The following is a 16,026-nucleotide window of genomic DNA, read 5'->3' on the forward strand; positions in this document are numbered from 1 at the left end:
TACTACAGTCTACATTATAGACTGTCAGTACACTCACTCAGGTTAATAACCATTACTAGTCTACATTATAGACTGTCAGTACACTCACCAAGGTTAAGAACCCGGCTACAGTCTACATTATAGACTGTCAGTACACTCACTCAGGTTAATAACCATTACTACAGTCTACATTATAGACTGTCAGTAAACTCACCATACTTAATAACCATTACTACAGTCTACATTATAGACTGTCAGTACACTCACCATAATAAATAACCATTACTACAGTCTACATTATAGACTGTCAGTACACTCACCGTACTTAATAACCAGGCTACAGTCTACATTATAGACTGTCAGTACACTCACCATACTTAATAACCAGGCTACAGTCTACATTATAGACTGTCAGTACACTCACCATACTTAATAACCATTACAACAGTCTACATTATAGACTGTCAGTACACTCACCATACTTAATAACCATTACTACAGTCTACATTATAGACTGTCAGTACACTCACCATACTTAATAACCATTACTACAGTCTACATTATAGACTGTCAGTACACTCACCATACTTAATAACCATTACTACAGTCTACATTATAGACTTTCAGTACACTCACCCAGCTTAATAACCAGGCTACAGTCTACATTATAGACTGTCAGTACACTCACCATACTTAATAACCATTACTACAGTCTACATTATAGACTGTCAGTACACTCACCATACTTAATAACCAGGCTACAGTCTACATTATAGACTGTCAGTACACTCACTCAGCTTAATAACCATTACTACAGTCTACATTATAGACTGTCAGTACACTCACTCAGGTTAATAACCATTACTAGTCTACATTATAGACTGTCAGTACACTCACCAAGGTTAAGAACCAGGCTACAGTCTACATTATAGACTGTCAGTACACTCACCATACTTAATAACCATTACTACAGTCTACATTCTAGACTGTCAGTACACTCACCATACTTAATAACCATTACTACAGTCTACATTATAGACTGTCAGTACACTCACCATAATAAATAACCATTACTACAGTCTACATTATAGACTGTCAGTACACTCAGCTTAATAACCAGGCTACAGTCTACATTATAGACTGTCAGTACACTCACTCAGCTTAATAACCATTACTACAGTCTACATTATAGACTGTCAGTACACTCACTCAGGTTAATAACCATTACTAGTCTACATTATAGACTGTCAGTACACTCACCATACTTAATAACCATTACTACAGTCTACATTAAAGACTATTAGTACACTCAACATACTTAATAACCATTACTACAGTCTACATTATAGACTATCAGTACACTCACCCAGAATTAATAACCATTACTACAGTCTACATTATAGACTCTCAGTACACTCACCATACTTAATAACCAGGCTACAGTTTACATTATAGACTGTCAGTACACTCACCATACTTAATAACCATTACTACAGTCTACATTATAGACTGTCAGTACACTCACCATACTTAATAACCATTACTACAGTCTACATTATAGACTTTCAGTACACTCACCCAGCTTAATAACCAGGCTACAGTCTACATTATAGACTGTCAGTACACTCACCATACTTAATAACCATTACTACAGTCTACATTAAAGACTATCAGTACACTCACCATACTTAATAACCATTACTACAGTCTACATTATAGACTGTCAGTACACTCACTCAGCTTAATAACCATTACTACAGTCTACATTATAGACTGTCAGTACACTCACCATACTTAATAACCAGGCTTCAGTCTACATTATAGACTGTCAGTACACTCACCATACTTAATAACCATTACTACAGCCTACATTATAGACTGTCAGTACACTCACTCAGCTTAATAACCATTACTACAGTCTACATTCTAGACTGTCAGTACACTCACCATACTTAATAACCATTACTACAGTCTACATTATAGACTGTCAGTACACTCACCATACTTAATAACCAGGCTACAGTCTACATTATAGACTGTCAGTACACTCACCCAGCTGAATAACCAGGCTACAGTCTACATTATAGACTGTCAGTACACTCACTCAGCTTAATAACCATTACTACAGTCTACATTATAGACTGTCAGTACACTCACTCAGGTTAATAACCATTACTAGTCTACATTATAGACTGTCAGTACACTCACCAAGGTTAAGAACCAGGCTACAGTCTACATTATAGACTGTCAGTACACTCACCATATTTAATAACCATTACTACAGTCTACATTCTAGACTGTCAGTACACTCACCATACTTAATAACCATTACTACAGTCTACATTATAGACTGTCAGTACACTCACCATAATAAATAACCATTACTACAGTCTACATTATAGACTGTCAGTACACTCAGCTTAATAACCAGGCTACAGTCTACATTATAGACTGTCAGTACACTCACTCAGCTTAATAACCATTACTACAGTCTACATTATAGACTGTCAGTACACTCACTCAGGTTAATAACCATTACTAGTCTACATTATAGACTGTCAGTACACTCACCAAGGTTAAGAACCCGGCTACAGTCTACATTATAGACTGTCAGTACACTCACTCAGGTTAATAACCATTACTACAGTCTACATTATAGACTGTCAGTAAACTCACCATACTTAATAACCATTACTACAGTCTACATTATAGACTGTCAGTACACTCACCATAATAAATAACCATTACTACAGTCTACATTATAGACTGTCAGTACACTCACCGTACTTAATAACCAGGCTACAGTCTACATTATAGACTGTCAGTACACTCACCATACTTAATAACCAGGCTACAGTCTACATTATAGACTGTCAGTACACTCACCATACTTAATAACCATTACTACAGTCTACATTATAGACTGTCAGTACACTCACCATACTTAATAACCAGGCTACAGTCTACATTATAGACTGTCAGTACACTCACTCAGCTTAATAACCATTACTACAGTCTACATTATAGACTGTCAGTACACTCACTCAGGTTAATAACCATTACTAGTCTACATTATAGACTGTCAGTACACTCACCAAGGTTAAGAACCAGGCTACAGTCTACATTATAGACTGTCAGTACACTCACCATACTTAATAACCATTACTACAGTCTACATTCTAGACTGTCAGTACACTCACCATACTTAATAACCATTACTACAGTCTACATTATAGACTGTCAGTACACTCACCATAATAAATAACCATTACTACAGTCTACATTATAGACTGTCAGTACACTCAGCTTAATAACCAGGCTACAGTCTACATTATAGACTGTCAGTACACTCACTCAGCTTAATAACCATTACTACAGTCTACATTATAGACTGTCAGTACACTCACTCAGGTTAATAACCATTACTAGTCTACATTATAGACTGTCAGTACACTCACCAAGGTTAAGAACCCGGCTACAGTCTACATTATAGACTGTCAGTACACTCACTCAGGTTAATAACCATTACTACAGTCTACATTATAGACTGTCAGTAAACTCACCATACTTAATAACCATTACTACAGTCTACATTATAGACTGTCAGTACACTCACCCAGCTGAATAACCAGGCTACAGTCTACATTATAGACTGTCAGTACACTCACTCAGCTTAATAACCATTACTACAGTCTACATTATAGACTGTCAGTACACTCACTCAGGTTAATAACCATTACTAGTCTACATTATAGACTGTCAGTACACTCACCAAGGTTAAGAACCAGGCTACAGTCTACATTATAGACTGTCAGTACACTCACCATACTTAATAACCATTACTACAGTCTACATTCTAGACTGTCAGTACACTCACCATACTTAATAACCATTACTACAGTCTACATTATAGACTGTCAGTACACTCACCATAATAAATAACCATTACTACAGTCTACATTATAGACTGTCAGTACACTCAGCTTAATAACCAGGCTACAGTCTACATTATAGACTGTCAGTACACTCACTCAGCTTAATAACCATTACTACAGTCTACATTATAGACTGTCAGTACACTCACTCAGGTTAATAACCATTACTAGTCTACATTATAGACTGTCAGTACACTCACCAAGGTTAAGAACCCGGCTACAGTCTACATTATAGACTGTCAGTACACTCACTCAGGTTAATAACCATTACTACAGTCTACATTATAGACTGTCAGTACACTCACCGTACTTAATAACCAGGCTACAGTCTACATTATAGACTGTCAGTACACTCACCATACTTAATAACCAGGCTACAGTCTACATTATAGACTGTCAGTACACTCACCATAATAAATAACCATTACTACAGTCTACATTATAGACTGTCAGTACACTCACCGTACTTAATAACCAGGCTACAGTCTACATTATAGACTGTCAGTACACTCACCATACTTAATAACCAGGCTACAGTCTACATTATAGACTGTCAGTACACTCACCATACTTAATAACCATTACTACAGTCTACATTATAGACTGTCAGTACACTCACCATACTTAATAACCAGGCTACAGTCTACATTATAGACTGTCAGTACACTCACTCAGCTTAATAACCATTACTACAGTCTACATTATAGACTGTCAGTACACTCACTCAGGTTAATAACCATTACTAGTCTACATTATAGACTGTCAGTACACTCACCAAGGTTAAGAACCAGGCTACAGTCTACATTATAGACTGTCAGTACACTCACCATACTTAATAACCATTACTACAGTCTACATTCTAGACTGTCAGTACACTCACCATACTTAATAACCATTACTACAGTCTACATTATAGACTGTCAGTACACTCACCATAATAAATAACCATTACTACAGTCTACATTATAGACTGTCAGTACACTCAGCTTAATAACCAGGCTACAGTCTACATTATAGACTGTCAGTACACTCACTCAGCTTAATAACCATTACTACAGTCTACATTATAGACTGTCAGTACACTCACTCAGGTTAATAACCATTACTAGTCTACATTATAGACTGTCAGTACACTCACCAAGGTTAAGAACCCGGCTACAGTCTACATTATAGACTGTCAGTACACTCACTCAGGTTAATAACCATTACTACAGTCTACATTATAGACTGTCAGTAAACTCACCATACTTAATAACCATTACTACAGTCTACATTATAGACTGTCAGTACACTCACCATAATAAATAACCATTACTACAGTCTACATTATAGACTGTCAGTACACTCACCGTACTTAATAACCAGGCTACAGTCTACATTATAGACTGTCAGTACACTCACCATACTTAATAACCAGGCTACAGTCTACATTATAGACTGTCAGTACACTCACCATACTTAATAACCATTACAACAGTCTACATTATAGACTGTCAGTACACTCACCATACTTAATAACCATTACTACAGTCTACATTATAGACTGTCAGTACACTCACCATACTTAATAACCAGGCTACAGTCTACATTATAGACTGTCAGTACACTCACTCAGCTTAATAACCATTACTACAGTCTACATTATAGACTGTCAGTACACTCACTCAGGTTAATAACCATTACTAGTCTACATTATAGACTGTCAGTACACTCACCAAGGTTAAGAACCAGGCTACAGTCTACATTATAGACTGTCAGTACACTCACCATACTTAATAACCATTACTACAGTCTACATTCTAGACTGTCAGTACACTCACCATACTTAATAACCATTACTACAGTCTACATTATAGACTGTCAGTACACTCACCATAATAAATAACCATTACTACAGTCTACATTATAGACTGTCAGTACACTCAGCTTAATAACCAGGCTACAGTCTACATTATAGACTGTCAGTACACTCACTCAGCTTAATAACCATTACTACAGTCTACATTATAGACTGTCAGTACACTCACTCAGGTTAATAACCATTACTAGTCTACATTATAGACTGTCAGTACACTCACCAAGGTTAAGAACCCGGCTACAGTCTACATTATAGACTGTCAGTACACTCACTCAGGTTAATAACCATTACTACAGTCTACATTATAGACTGTCAGTAAACTCACCATACTTAATAACCATTACTACAGTCTACATTATAGACTGTCAGTACACTCACCATAATAAATAACCATTACTACAGTCTACATTATAGACTGTCAGTACACTCACCGTACTTAATAACCAGGCTACAGTCTACATTATAGACTGTCAGTACACTCACCATACTTAATAACCAGGCTACAGTCTACATTATAGACTGTCAGTACACTCACCATACTTAATAACCATTACAACAGTCTACATTATAGACTGTCAGTAAACTCACCATACTTAATAACCATTACTACAGTCTACATTATAGACTGTCAGTACACTCACCATAATAAATAACCATTACTACAGTCTACATTATAGACTGTCAGTACACTCACCATACTTAATAACCATTACTACAGTCTACATTATAGACTTTCAGTACACTCACCCAGCTTAATAACCAGGCTACAGTCTACATTATAGACTGTCAGTACACTCACCATACTTAATAACCATTACTACAGTCTACATTATAGACTGTCAGTACACTCACCATACTTAATAACCAGGCTACAGTCTACATTATAGACTGTCAGTACACTCACTCAGCTTAATAACCATTACTACAGTCTACATTATAGACTGTCAGTACACTCACTCAGGTTAATAACCATTACTAGTCTACATTATAGACTGTCAGTACACTCACCAAGGTTAAGAACCAGGCTACAGTCTACATTATAGACTGTCAGTACACTCACCATACTTAATAACCATTACTACAGTCTACATTCTAGACTGTCAGTACACTCACCATACTTAATAACCATTACTACAGTCTACATTATAGACTGTCAGTACACTCACCATAATAAATAACCATTACTACAGTCTACATTATAGACTGTCAGTACACTCAGCTTAATAACCAGGCTACAGTCTACATTATAGACTGTCAGTACACTCACTCAGCTTAATAACCATTACTACAGTCTACATTATAGACTGTCAGTACACTCACTCAGGTTAATAACCATTACTAGTCTACATTATAGACTGTCAGTACACTCACCATACTTAATAACCATTACTACAGTCTACATTAAAGACTATTAGTACACTCAACATACTTAATAACCATTACTACAGTCTACATTATAGACTATCAGTACACTCACCCAGAATTAATAACCATTACTACAGTCTACATTATAGACTCTCAGTACACTCACCATACTTAATAACCAGGCTACAGTTTACATTATAGACTGTCAGTACACTCACCATACTTAATAACCATTACTACAGTCTACATTATAGACTGTCAGTACACTCACCATACTTAATAACCATTACTACAGTCTACATTATAGACTTTCAGTACACTCACCCAGCTTAATAACCAGGCTACAGTCTACATTATAGACTGTCAGTACACTCACCATACTTAATAACCATTACTACAGTCTACATTAAAGACTATCAGTACACTCACCATACTTAATAACCATTACTACAGTCTACATTATAGACTGTCAGTACACTCACTCAGCTTAATAACCATTACTACAGTCTACATTATAGACTGTCAGTACACTCACCATACTTAATAACCAGGCTTCAGTCTACATTATAGACTGTCAGTACACTCACCATACTTAATAACCATTACTACAGCCTACATTATAGACTGTCAGTACACTCACTCAGCTTAATAACCATTACTACAGTCTACATTCTAGACTGTCAGTACACTCACCATACTTAATAACCATTACTACAGTCTACATTATAGACTGTCAGTACACTCACCATACTTAATAACCAGGCTACAGTCTACATTATAGACTGTCAGTACACTCACCCAGCTGAATAACCAGGCTACAGTCTACATTATAGACTGTCAGTACACTCACTCAGCTTAATAACCATTACTACAGTCTACATTATAGACTGTCAGTACACTCACTCAGGTTAATAACCATTACTAGTCTACATTATAGACTGTCAGTACACTCACCAAGGTTAAGAACCAGGCTACAGTCTACATTATAGACTGTCAGTACACTCACCATACTTAATAACCATTACTACAGTCTACATTCTAGACTGTCAGTACACTCACCATACTTAATAACCATTACTACAGTCTACATTATAGACTGTCAGTACACTCACCATAATAAATAACCATTACTACAGTCTACATTATAGACTGTCAGTACACTCAGCTTAATAACCAGGCTACAGTCTACATTATAGACTGTCAGTACACTCACTCAGCTTAATAACCATTACTACAGTCTACATTATAGACTGTCAGTACACTCACTCAGGTTAATAACCATTACTAGTCTACATTATAGACTGTCAGTACACTCACCAAGGTTAAGAACCCGGCTACAGTCTACATTATAGACTGTCAGTACACTCACTCAGGTTAATAACCATTACTACAGTCTACATTATAGACTGTCAGTAAACTCACCATACTTAATAACCATTACTACAGTCTACATTATAGACTGTCAGTACACTCACCATAATAAATAACCATTACTACAGTCTACATTATAGACTGTCAGTACACTCACCGTACTTAATAACCAGGCTACAGTCTACATTATAGACTGTCAGTACACTCACCATACTTAATAACCAGGCTACAGTCTACATTATAGACTGTCAGTACACTCACCATACTTAATAACCATTACTACAGTCTACATTATAGACTGTCAGTACACTCACCATACTTAATAACCAGGCTACAGTCTACATTATAGACTGTCAGTACACTCACTCAGCTTAATAACCATTACTACAGTCTACATTATAGACTGTCAGTACACTCACTCAGGTTAATAACCATTACTAGTCTACATTATAGACTGTCAGTACACTCACCAAGGTTAAGAACCAGGCTACAGTCTACATTATAGACTGTCAGTACACTCACCATACTTAATAACCATTACTACAGTCTACATTCTAGACTGTCAGTACACTCACCATACTTAATAACCATTACTACAGTCTACATTATAGACTGTCAGTACACTCACCATAATAAATAACCATTACTACAGTCTACATTATAGACTGTCAGTACACTCAGCTTAATAACCAGGCTACAGTCTACATTATAGACTGTCAGTACACTCACTCAGCTTAATAACCATTACTACAGTCTACATTATAGACTGTCAGTACACTCACTCAGGTTAATAACCATTACTAGTCTACATTATAGACTGTCAGTACACTCACCAAGGTTAAGAACCCGGCTACAGTCTACATTATAGACTGTCAGTACACTCACTCAGGTTAATAACCATTACTACAGTCTACATTATAGACTGTCAGTAAACTCACCATACTTAATAACCATTACTACAGTCTACATTATAGACTGTCAGTACACTCACCCAGCTGAATAACCAGGCTACAGTCTACATTATAGACTGTCAGTACACTCACTCAGCTTAATAACCATTACTACAGTCTACATTATAGACTGTCAGTACACTCACTCAGGTTAATAACCATTACTAGTCTACATTATAGACTGTCAGTACACTCACCAAGGTTAAGAACCAGGCTACAGTCTACATTATAGACTGTCAGTACACTCACCATACTTAATAACCATTACTACAGTCTACATTCTAGACTGTCAGTACACTCACCATACTTAATAACCATTACTACAGTCTACATTATAGACTGTCAGTACACTCACCATAATAAATAACCATTACTACAGTCTACATTATAGACTGTCAGTACACTCAGCTTAATAACCAGGCTACAGTCTACATTATAGACTGTCAGTACACTCACTCAGCTTAATAACCATTACTACAGTCTACATTATAGACTGTCAGTACACTCACTCAGGTTAATAACCATTACTAGTCTACATTATAGACTGTCAGTACACTCACTCAGCTTAATAACCATTACTACAGTCTACATTCTAGACTGTCAGTACACTCACCATACTTAATAACCATTACTACAGTCTACATTATAGACTGTCAGTACACTCACCATACTTAATAACCAGGCTACAGTCTACATTATAGACTGTCAGTACACTCACCCAGCTGAATAACCAGGCTACAGTCTACATTATAGACTGTCAGTACACTCACTCAGCTTAATAACCATTACTACAGTCTACATTATAGACTGTCAGTACACTCACTCAGGTTAATAACCATTACTAGTCTACATTATAGACTGTCAGTACACTCACCAAGGTTAAGAACCAGGCTACAGTCTACATTATAGACTGTCAGTACACTCACCATACTTAATAACCATTACTACAGTCTACATTCTAGACTGTCAGTACACTCACCATACTTAATAACCATTACTACAGTCTACATTATAGACTGTCAGTACACTCACCATAATAAATAACCATTACTACAGTCTACATTATAGACTGTCAGTACACTCACCATACTTAATAACCAGGCTACAGTCTACATTATAGACTGTCAGTACACTCACCCAGCTGAATAACCAGGCTACAGTCTACATTATAGACTGTCAGTACACTCACTCAGCTTAATAACCATTACTACAGTCTACATTATAGACTGTCAGTACACTCACTCAGGTTAATAACCATTACTAGTCTACATTATAGACTGTCAGTACACTCACCAAGGTTAAGAACCAGGCTACAGTCTACATTATAGACTGTCAGTACACTCACCATACTTAATAACCATTACTACAGTCTACATTCTAGACTGTCAGTACACTCACCATACTTAATAACCATTACTACAGTCTACATTATAGACTGTCAGTACACTCACCATAATAAATAACCATTACTACAGTCTACATTATAGACTGTCAGTACACTCAGCTTAATAACCAGGCTACAGTCTACATTATAGACTGTCAGTACACTCACTCAGCTTAATAACCATTACTACAGTCTACATTATAGACTGTCAGTACACTCACTCAGGTTAATAACCATTACTAGTCTACATTATAGACTGTCAGTACACTCACCAAGGTTAAGAACCCGGCTACAGTCTACATTATAGACTGTCAGTACACTCACTCAGGTTAATAACCATTACTACAGTCTACATTATAGACTGTCAGTAAACTCACCATACTTAATAACCATTACTACAGTCTACATTATAGACTGTCAGTACACTCACCATAATAAATAACCATTACTACAGTCTACATTATAGACTGTCAGTACACTCACCGTACTTAATAACCAGGCTACAGTCTACATTATAGACTGTCAGTACACTCACCATACTTAATAACCAGGCTACAGTCTACATTATAGACTGTCAGTACACTCACCATACTTAATAACCATTACTACAGTCTACATTATAGACTGTCAGTACACTCACCATACTTAATAACCAGGCTACAGTCTACATTATAGACTGTCAGTACACTCACTCAGCTTAATAACCATTACTACAGTCTACATTATAGACTGTCAGTACACTCACTCAGGTTAATAACCATTACTAGTCTACATTATAGACTGTCAGTACACTCACCAAGGTTAAGAACCAGGCTACAGTCTACATTATAGACTGTCAGTACACTCACCATACTTAATAACCATTACTACAGTCTACATTCTAGACTGTCAGTACACTCACCATACTTAATAACCATTACTACAGTCTACATTATAGACTGTCAGTACACTCACCATAATAAATAACCATTACTACAGTCTACATTATAGACTGTCAGTACACTCAGCTTAATAACCAGGCTACAGTCTACATTATAGACTGTCAGTACACTCACTCAGCTTAATAACCATTACTACAGTCTACATTATAGACTGTCAGTACACTCACTCAGGTTAATAACCATTACTAGTCTACATTATAGACTGTCAGTACACTCACCAAGGTTAAGAACCCGGCTACAGTCTACATTATAGACTGTCAGTACACTCACTCAGGTTAATAACCATTACTACAGTCTACATTATAGACTGTCAGTAAACTCACCATACTTAATAACCATTACTACAGTCTACATTATAGACTGTCAGTACACTCACCCAGCTGAATAACCAGGCTACAGTCTACATTATAGACTGTCAGTACACTCACTCAGCTTAATAACCATTACTACAGTCTACATTATAGACTGTCAGTACACTCACTCAGGTTAATAACCATTACTAGTCTACATTATAGACTGTCAGTACACTCACCAAGGTTAAGAACCAGGCTACAGTCTACATTATAGACTGTCAGTACACTCACCATACTTAATAACCATTACTACAGTCTACATTCTAGACTGTCAGTACACTCACCATACTTAATAACCATTACTACAGTCTACATTATAGACTGTCAGTACACTCACCATAATAAATAACCATTACTACAGTCTACATTATAGACTGTCAGTACACTCAGCTTAATAACCAGGCTACAGTCTACATTATAGACTGTCAGTACACTCACTCAGCTTAATAACCATTACTACAGTCTACATTATAGACTGTCAGTACACTCACTCAGGTTAATAACCATTACTAGTCTACATTATAGACTGTCAGTACACTCACCAAGGTTAAGAACCCGGCTACAGTCTACATTATAGACTGTCAGTACACTCACTCAGGTTAATAACCATTACTACAGTCTACATTATAGACTGTCAGTACACTCACCGTACTTAATAACCAGGCTACAGTCTACATTATAGACTGTCAGTACACTCACCATACTTAATAACCAGGCTACAGTCTACATTATAGACTGTCAGTACACTCACCATAATAAATAACCATTACTACAGTCTACATTATAGACTGTCAGTACACTCACCGTACTTAATAACCAGGCTACAGTCTACATTATAGACTGTCAGTACACTCACCATACTTAATAACCAGGCTACAGTCTACATTATAGACTGTCAGTACACTCACCATACTTAATAACCAGGCTACAGTCTACATTATAGACTGTCAGTACACTCACTCAGCTTAATAACCATTACTACAGTCTACATTATAGACTGTCAGTACACTCACTCAGGTTAATAACCATTACTAGTCTACATTATAGACTGTCAGTACACTCACCAAGGTTAAGAACCAGGCTACAGTCTACATTATAGACTGTCAGTACACTCACCATACTTAATAACCATTACTACAGTCTACATTCTAGACTGTCAGTACACTCACCATACTTAATAACCATTACTACAGTCTACATTATAGACTGTCAGTACACTCACCATAATAAATAACCATTACTACAGTCTACATTATAGACTGTCAGTACACTCAGCTTAATAACCAGGCTACAGTCTACATTATAGACTGTCAGTACACTCACTCAGCTTAATAACCATTACTACAGTCTACATTATAGACTGTCAGTACACTCACTCAGGTTAATAACCATTACTAGTCTACATTATAGACTGTCAGTACACTCACCAAGGTTAAGAACCCGGCTACAGTCTACATTATAGACTGTCAGTACACTCACTCAGGTTAATAACCATTACTACAGTCTACATTATAGACTGTCAGTAAACTCACCATACTTAATAACCATTACTACAGTCTACATTATAGACTGTCAGTACACTCACCATAATAAATAACCATTACTACAGTCTACATTATAGACTGTCAGTACACTCACCGTACTTAATAACCAGGCTACAGTCTACATTATAGACTGTCAGTACACTCACCATACTTAATAACCAGGCTACAGTCTACATTATAGACTGTCAGTACACTCACCATACTTAATAACCATTACTACAGTCTACATTATAGACTGTCAGTACACTCACCATAATAAATAACCATTACTACAGTCTACATTATAGACTGTCAGTACACTCACCGTACTTAATAACCATTACTACAGTCTACATTATAGACTGTCAGTACACTCACCATACTTAATAACCAGGCTACAGTCTACATTATAGACTGTCAGTACACTCTGGTTAATAACCATTACTACAGTCTACATTCGTGTAAGAACAACCACAAAGCACACAGATGTAGTTGTATATCACTCCCATTGTTTCCCTCCACGATGTCTCCTTTAAGCAATAAATGACTCGCGGGGTGTAAAGAAAACAGTCATCTCGACGAATACTGGCACATCTTATGCCCCTCACGAGGTAAACTATTCACAAATTAAATCGTTTGTATTTTGTCAATGACCATAGCCTCAGCACTGCCCCATAGACTCAGCACTGTCCCATAGACTCAACACTGCCCCATAGACTCAACACTGTCCCATAGACTCAGCACTGCCCCATAGACTCAGCACTGTCCCATAGACTCAGCACTGTCCCATAGACTCAGCACTGTCCCATAGACTCAGCACTGCCCCATAGACTCAGCACTGTCCCATAGACTCAGCACTGTCCCATAGACTCAGCACTGCCCCATAGACCCACCACTGTCCCATAGATTCAGCACTGTCCCATAGACTCAGCACTGTCCCATAGACTCAACACTGTCCCATAGACTCAGCACTGTCCCATAGACTCAACACTGTCCCATAGACTCAGCACTGTCCCATAGACTCAGCACTGTCCCATAGACTCATCACTGTGCCATAGACTCAGCACTGCCCCATAAACTCAACACTGTCCCCATAGACTCAGCACTGCCCCATAGACTCAGCACTGTCCCATAGACTCATCACTGCCCATAAACTCAACAGTGCATTTGTAAACTATCTGCGAATCACGGGCTGGACATTTGAGGCCACTTTTTACCTCACGTTTTCCCTCACGAGAGGCGATCTCGCACCCCTGGGGGGTCGTCATCGTCGTTAATTTCTGCTCCGAAATAAAAAAAATATCAAAACCGCACCTCACGACTTTAAAAACGGCGCCTGGCCGAGGAAAAGGAGTCACAAAAAATTTGGCGGGAAAAAAATATCACGTCACGTGGGTAGAGAGGACTCAAACCTGATTGGCTCCAAGGCGTAGCGAGGAGGGCGAGACGCCAAAATAATTTAGCGGGATAAAAAAAAAATCTCGTGTCACGTGGGTAGGAGGGAACGAAACCTGATTGGCTCCAAGGCGGGGGCGGGGAGGAGCCAAAAAAAATGTGGCGGGGAAAAAACTCCCGCGTCACGTGGGTAGGTTTAGTTACTTGTAGGAACAACCACAAAGCACACAGATGTAGTTTTATATCACTCCCATTGTTTCCCTCCACGATGTCTCCTGTAAGCAATAAATTACTCACGGGGTGAAAAGAAAACAGTCATCTCGACGAATACTGGCGCATCTTATGCCCCTCACGAGGTAAACTATAGACTCAGCACTGCACCATAGACTCAGCACTGCCCCATAGACTCAGCACTGTCCCATAGACTCAGCACTGCACCATAGACTCAACACTGCCCATAGACTCAGCACTGTCCCATAGACTCAGCACTGCCCCATAGACTCAGCACTGCCCCATATACTCAGCACTGCCCCATAGACTCAGCACTGCCCCATAGACTCAGCACTGCCCCATAGACTCAGCACTGCCCCATAAACTCAGCACTGCCCCATAGACTCAGCACTGCACCATAGACTCAACACTGCCCCATAGACTCAGCACTGCCCATAGACTCAACACTGCCCCATAGACTCAACACTGCACCATAGACTCAGCACTGCCCCATAGACTCAGCACTGCCTATAGACTCAACACTGCCCCATAGACTCAACACTGCACCATAGACTCAACACTGCCCCATAGACTCAGCACTGCCCCATAGACTCAGCACTGCCCATAGACTCAACACTGCCCCATAGATTCAGCACCGCCCCATAGACCCAACACTGCCCATAAATTCAACAGTGCATATTTAAACTATCTGAGAATCACGGGCTGGACATTTGAGGCCACTTTTTACCTCACGTTTTCCCT

At 38.1% G+C, this 16,026-nt stretch overlaps 1 protein-coding gene across 1 annotated transcript in view; it reads right to left on the reverse strand.

Annotated features, from left to right (window-relative positions):
• Positions 1–15,010, reverse strand: part of LOC142921822 (uncharacterized) — a 65,922-nt gene extending 50,912 nt beyond the window's left edge. The window contains exon 1 of the mRNA XM_076063159.1: positions 14,877–15,010. Coding sequence (XP_075919274.1) covers positions 14,877–14,927 — 51 coding nt within the window. The 5' untranslated portion in view covers positions 14,928–15,010. The remainder of the gene's footprint in view (positions 1–14,876) is intronic.
• Between the last annotated feature and the right edge of the window lie 1,016 nt (positions 15,011–16,026).

This window comes from Petromyzon marinus, unplaced genomic scaffold (genome assembly GCF_048934315.1).
Source record: "Petromyzon marinus isolate PM22_M1 ecotype Great Lakes invasive population unplaced genomic scaffold, UKy_Petmar_22M1.pri1.0 PM_G_Scaffold_9, whole genome shotgun sequence".
In the NCBI taxonomy this organism is placed as follows: domain Eukaryota; kingdom Metazoa; phylum Chordata; class Hyperoartia; order Petromyzontiformes; family Petromyzontidae; genus Petromyzon; species Petromyzon marinus.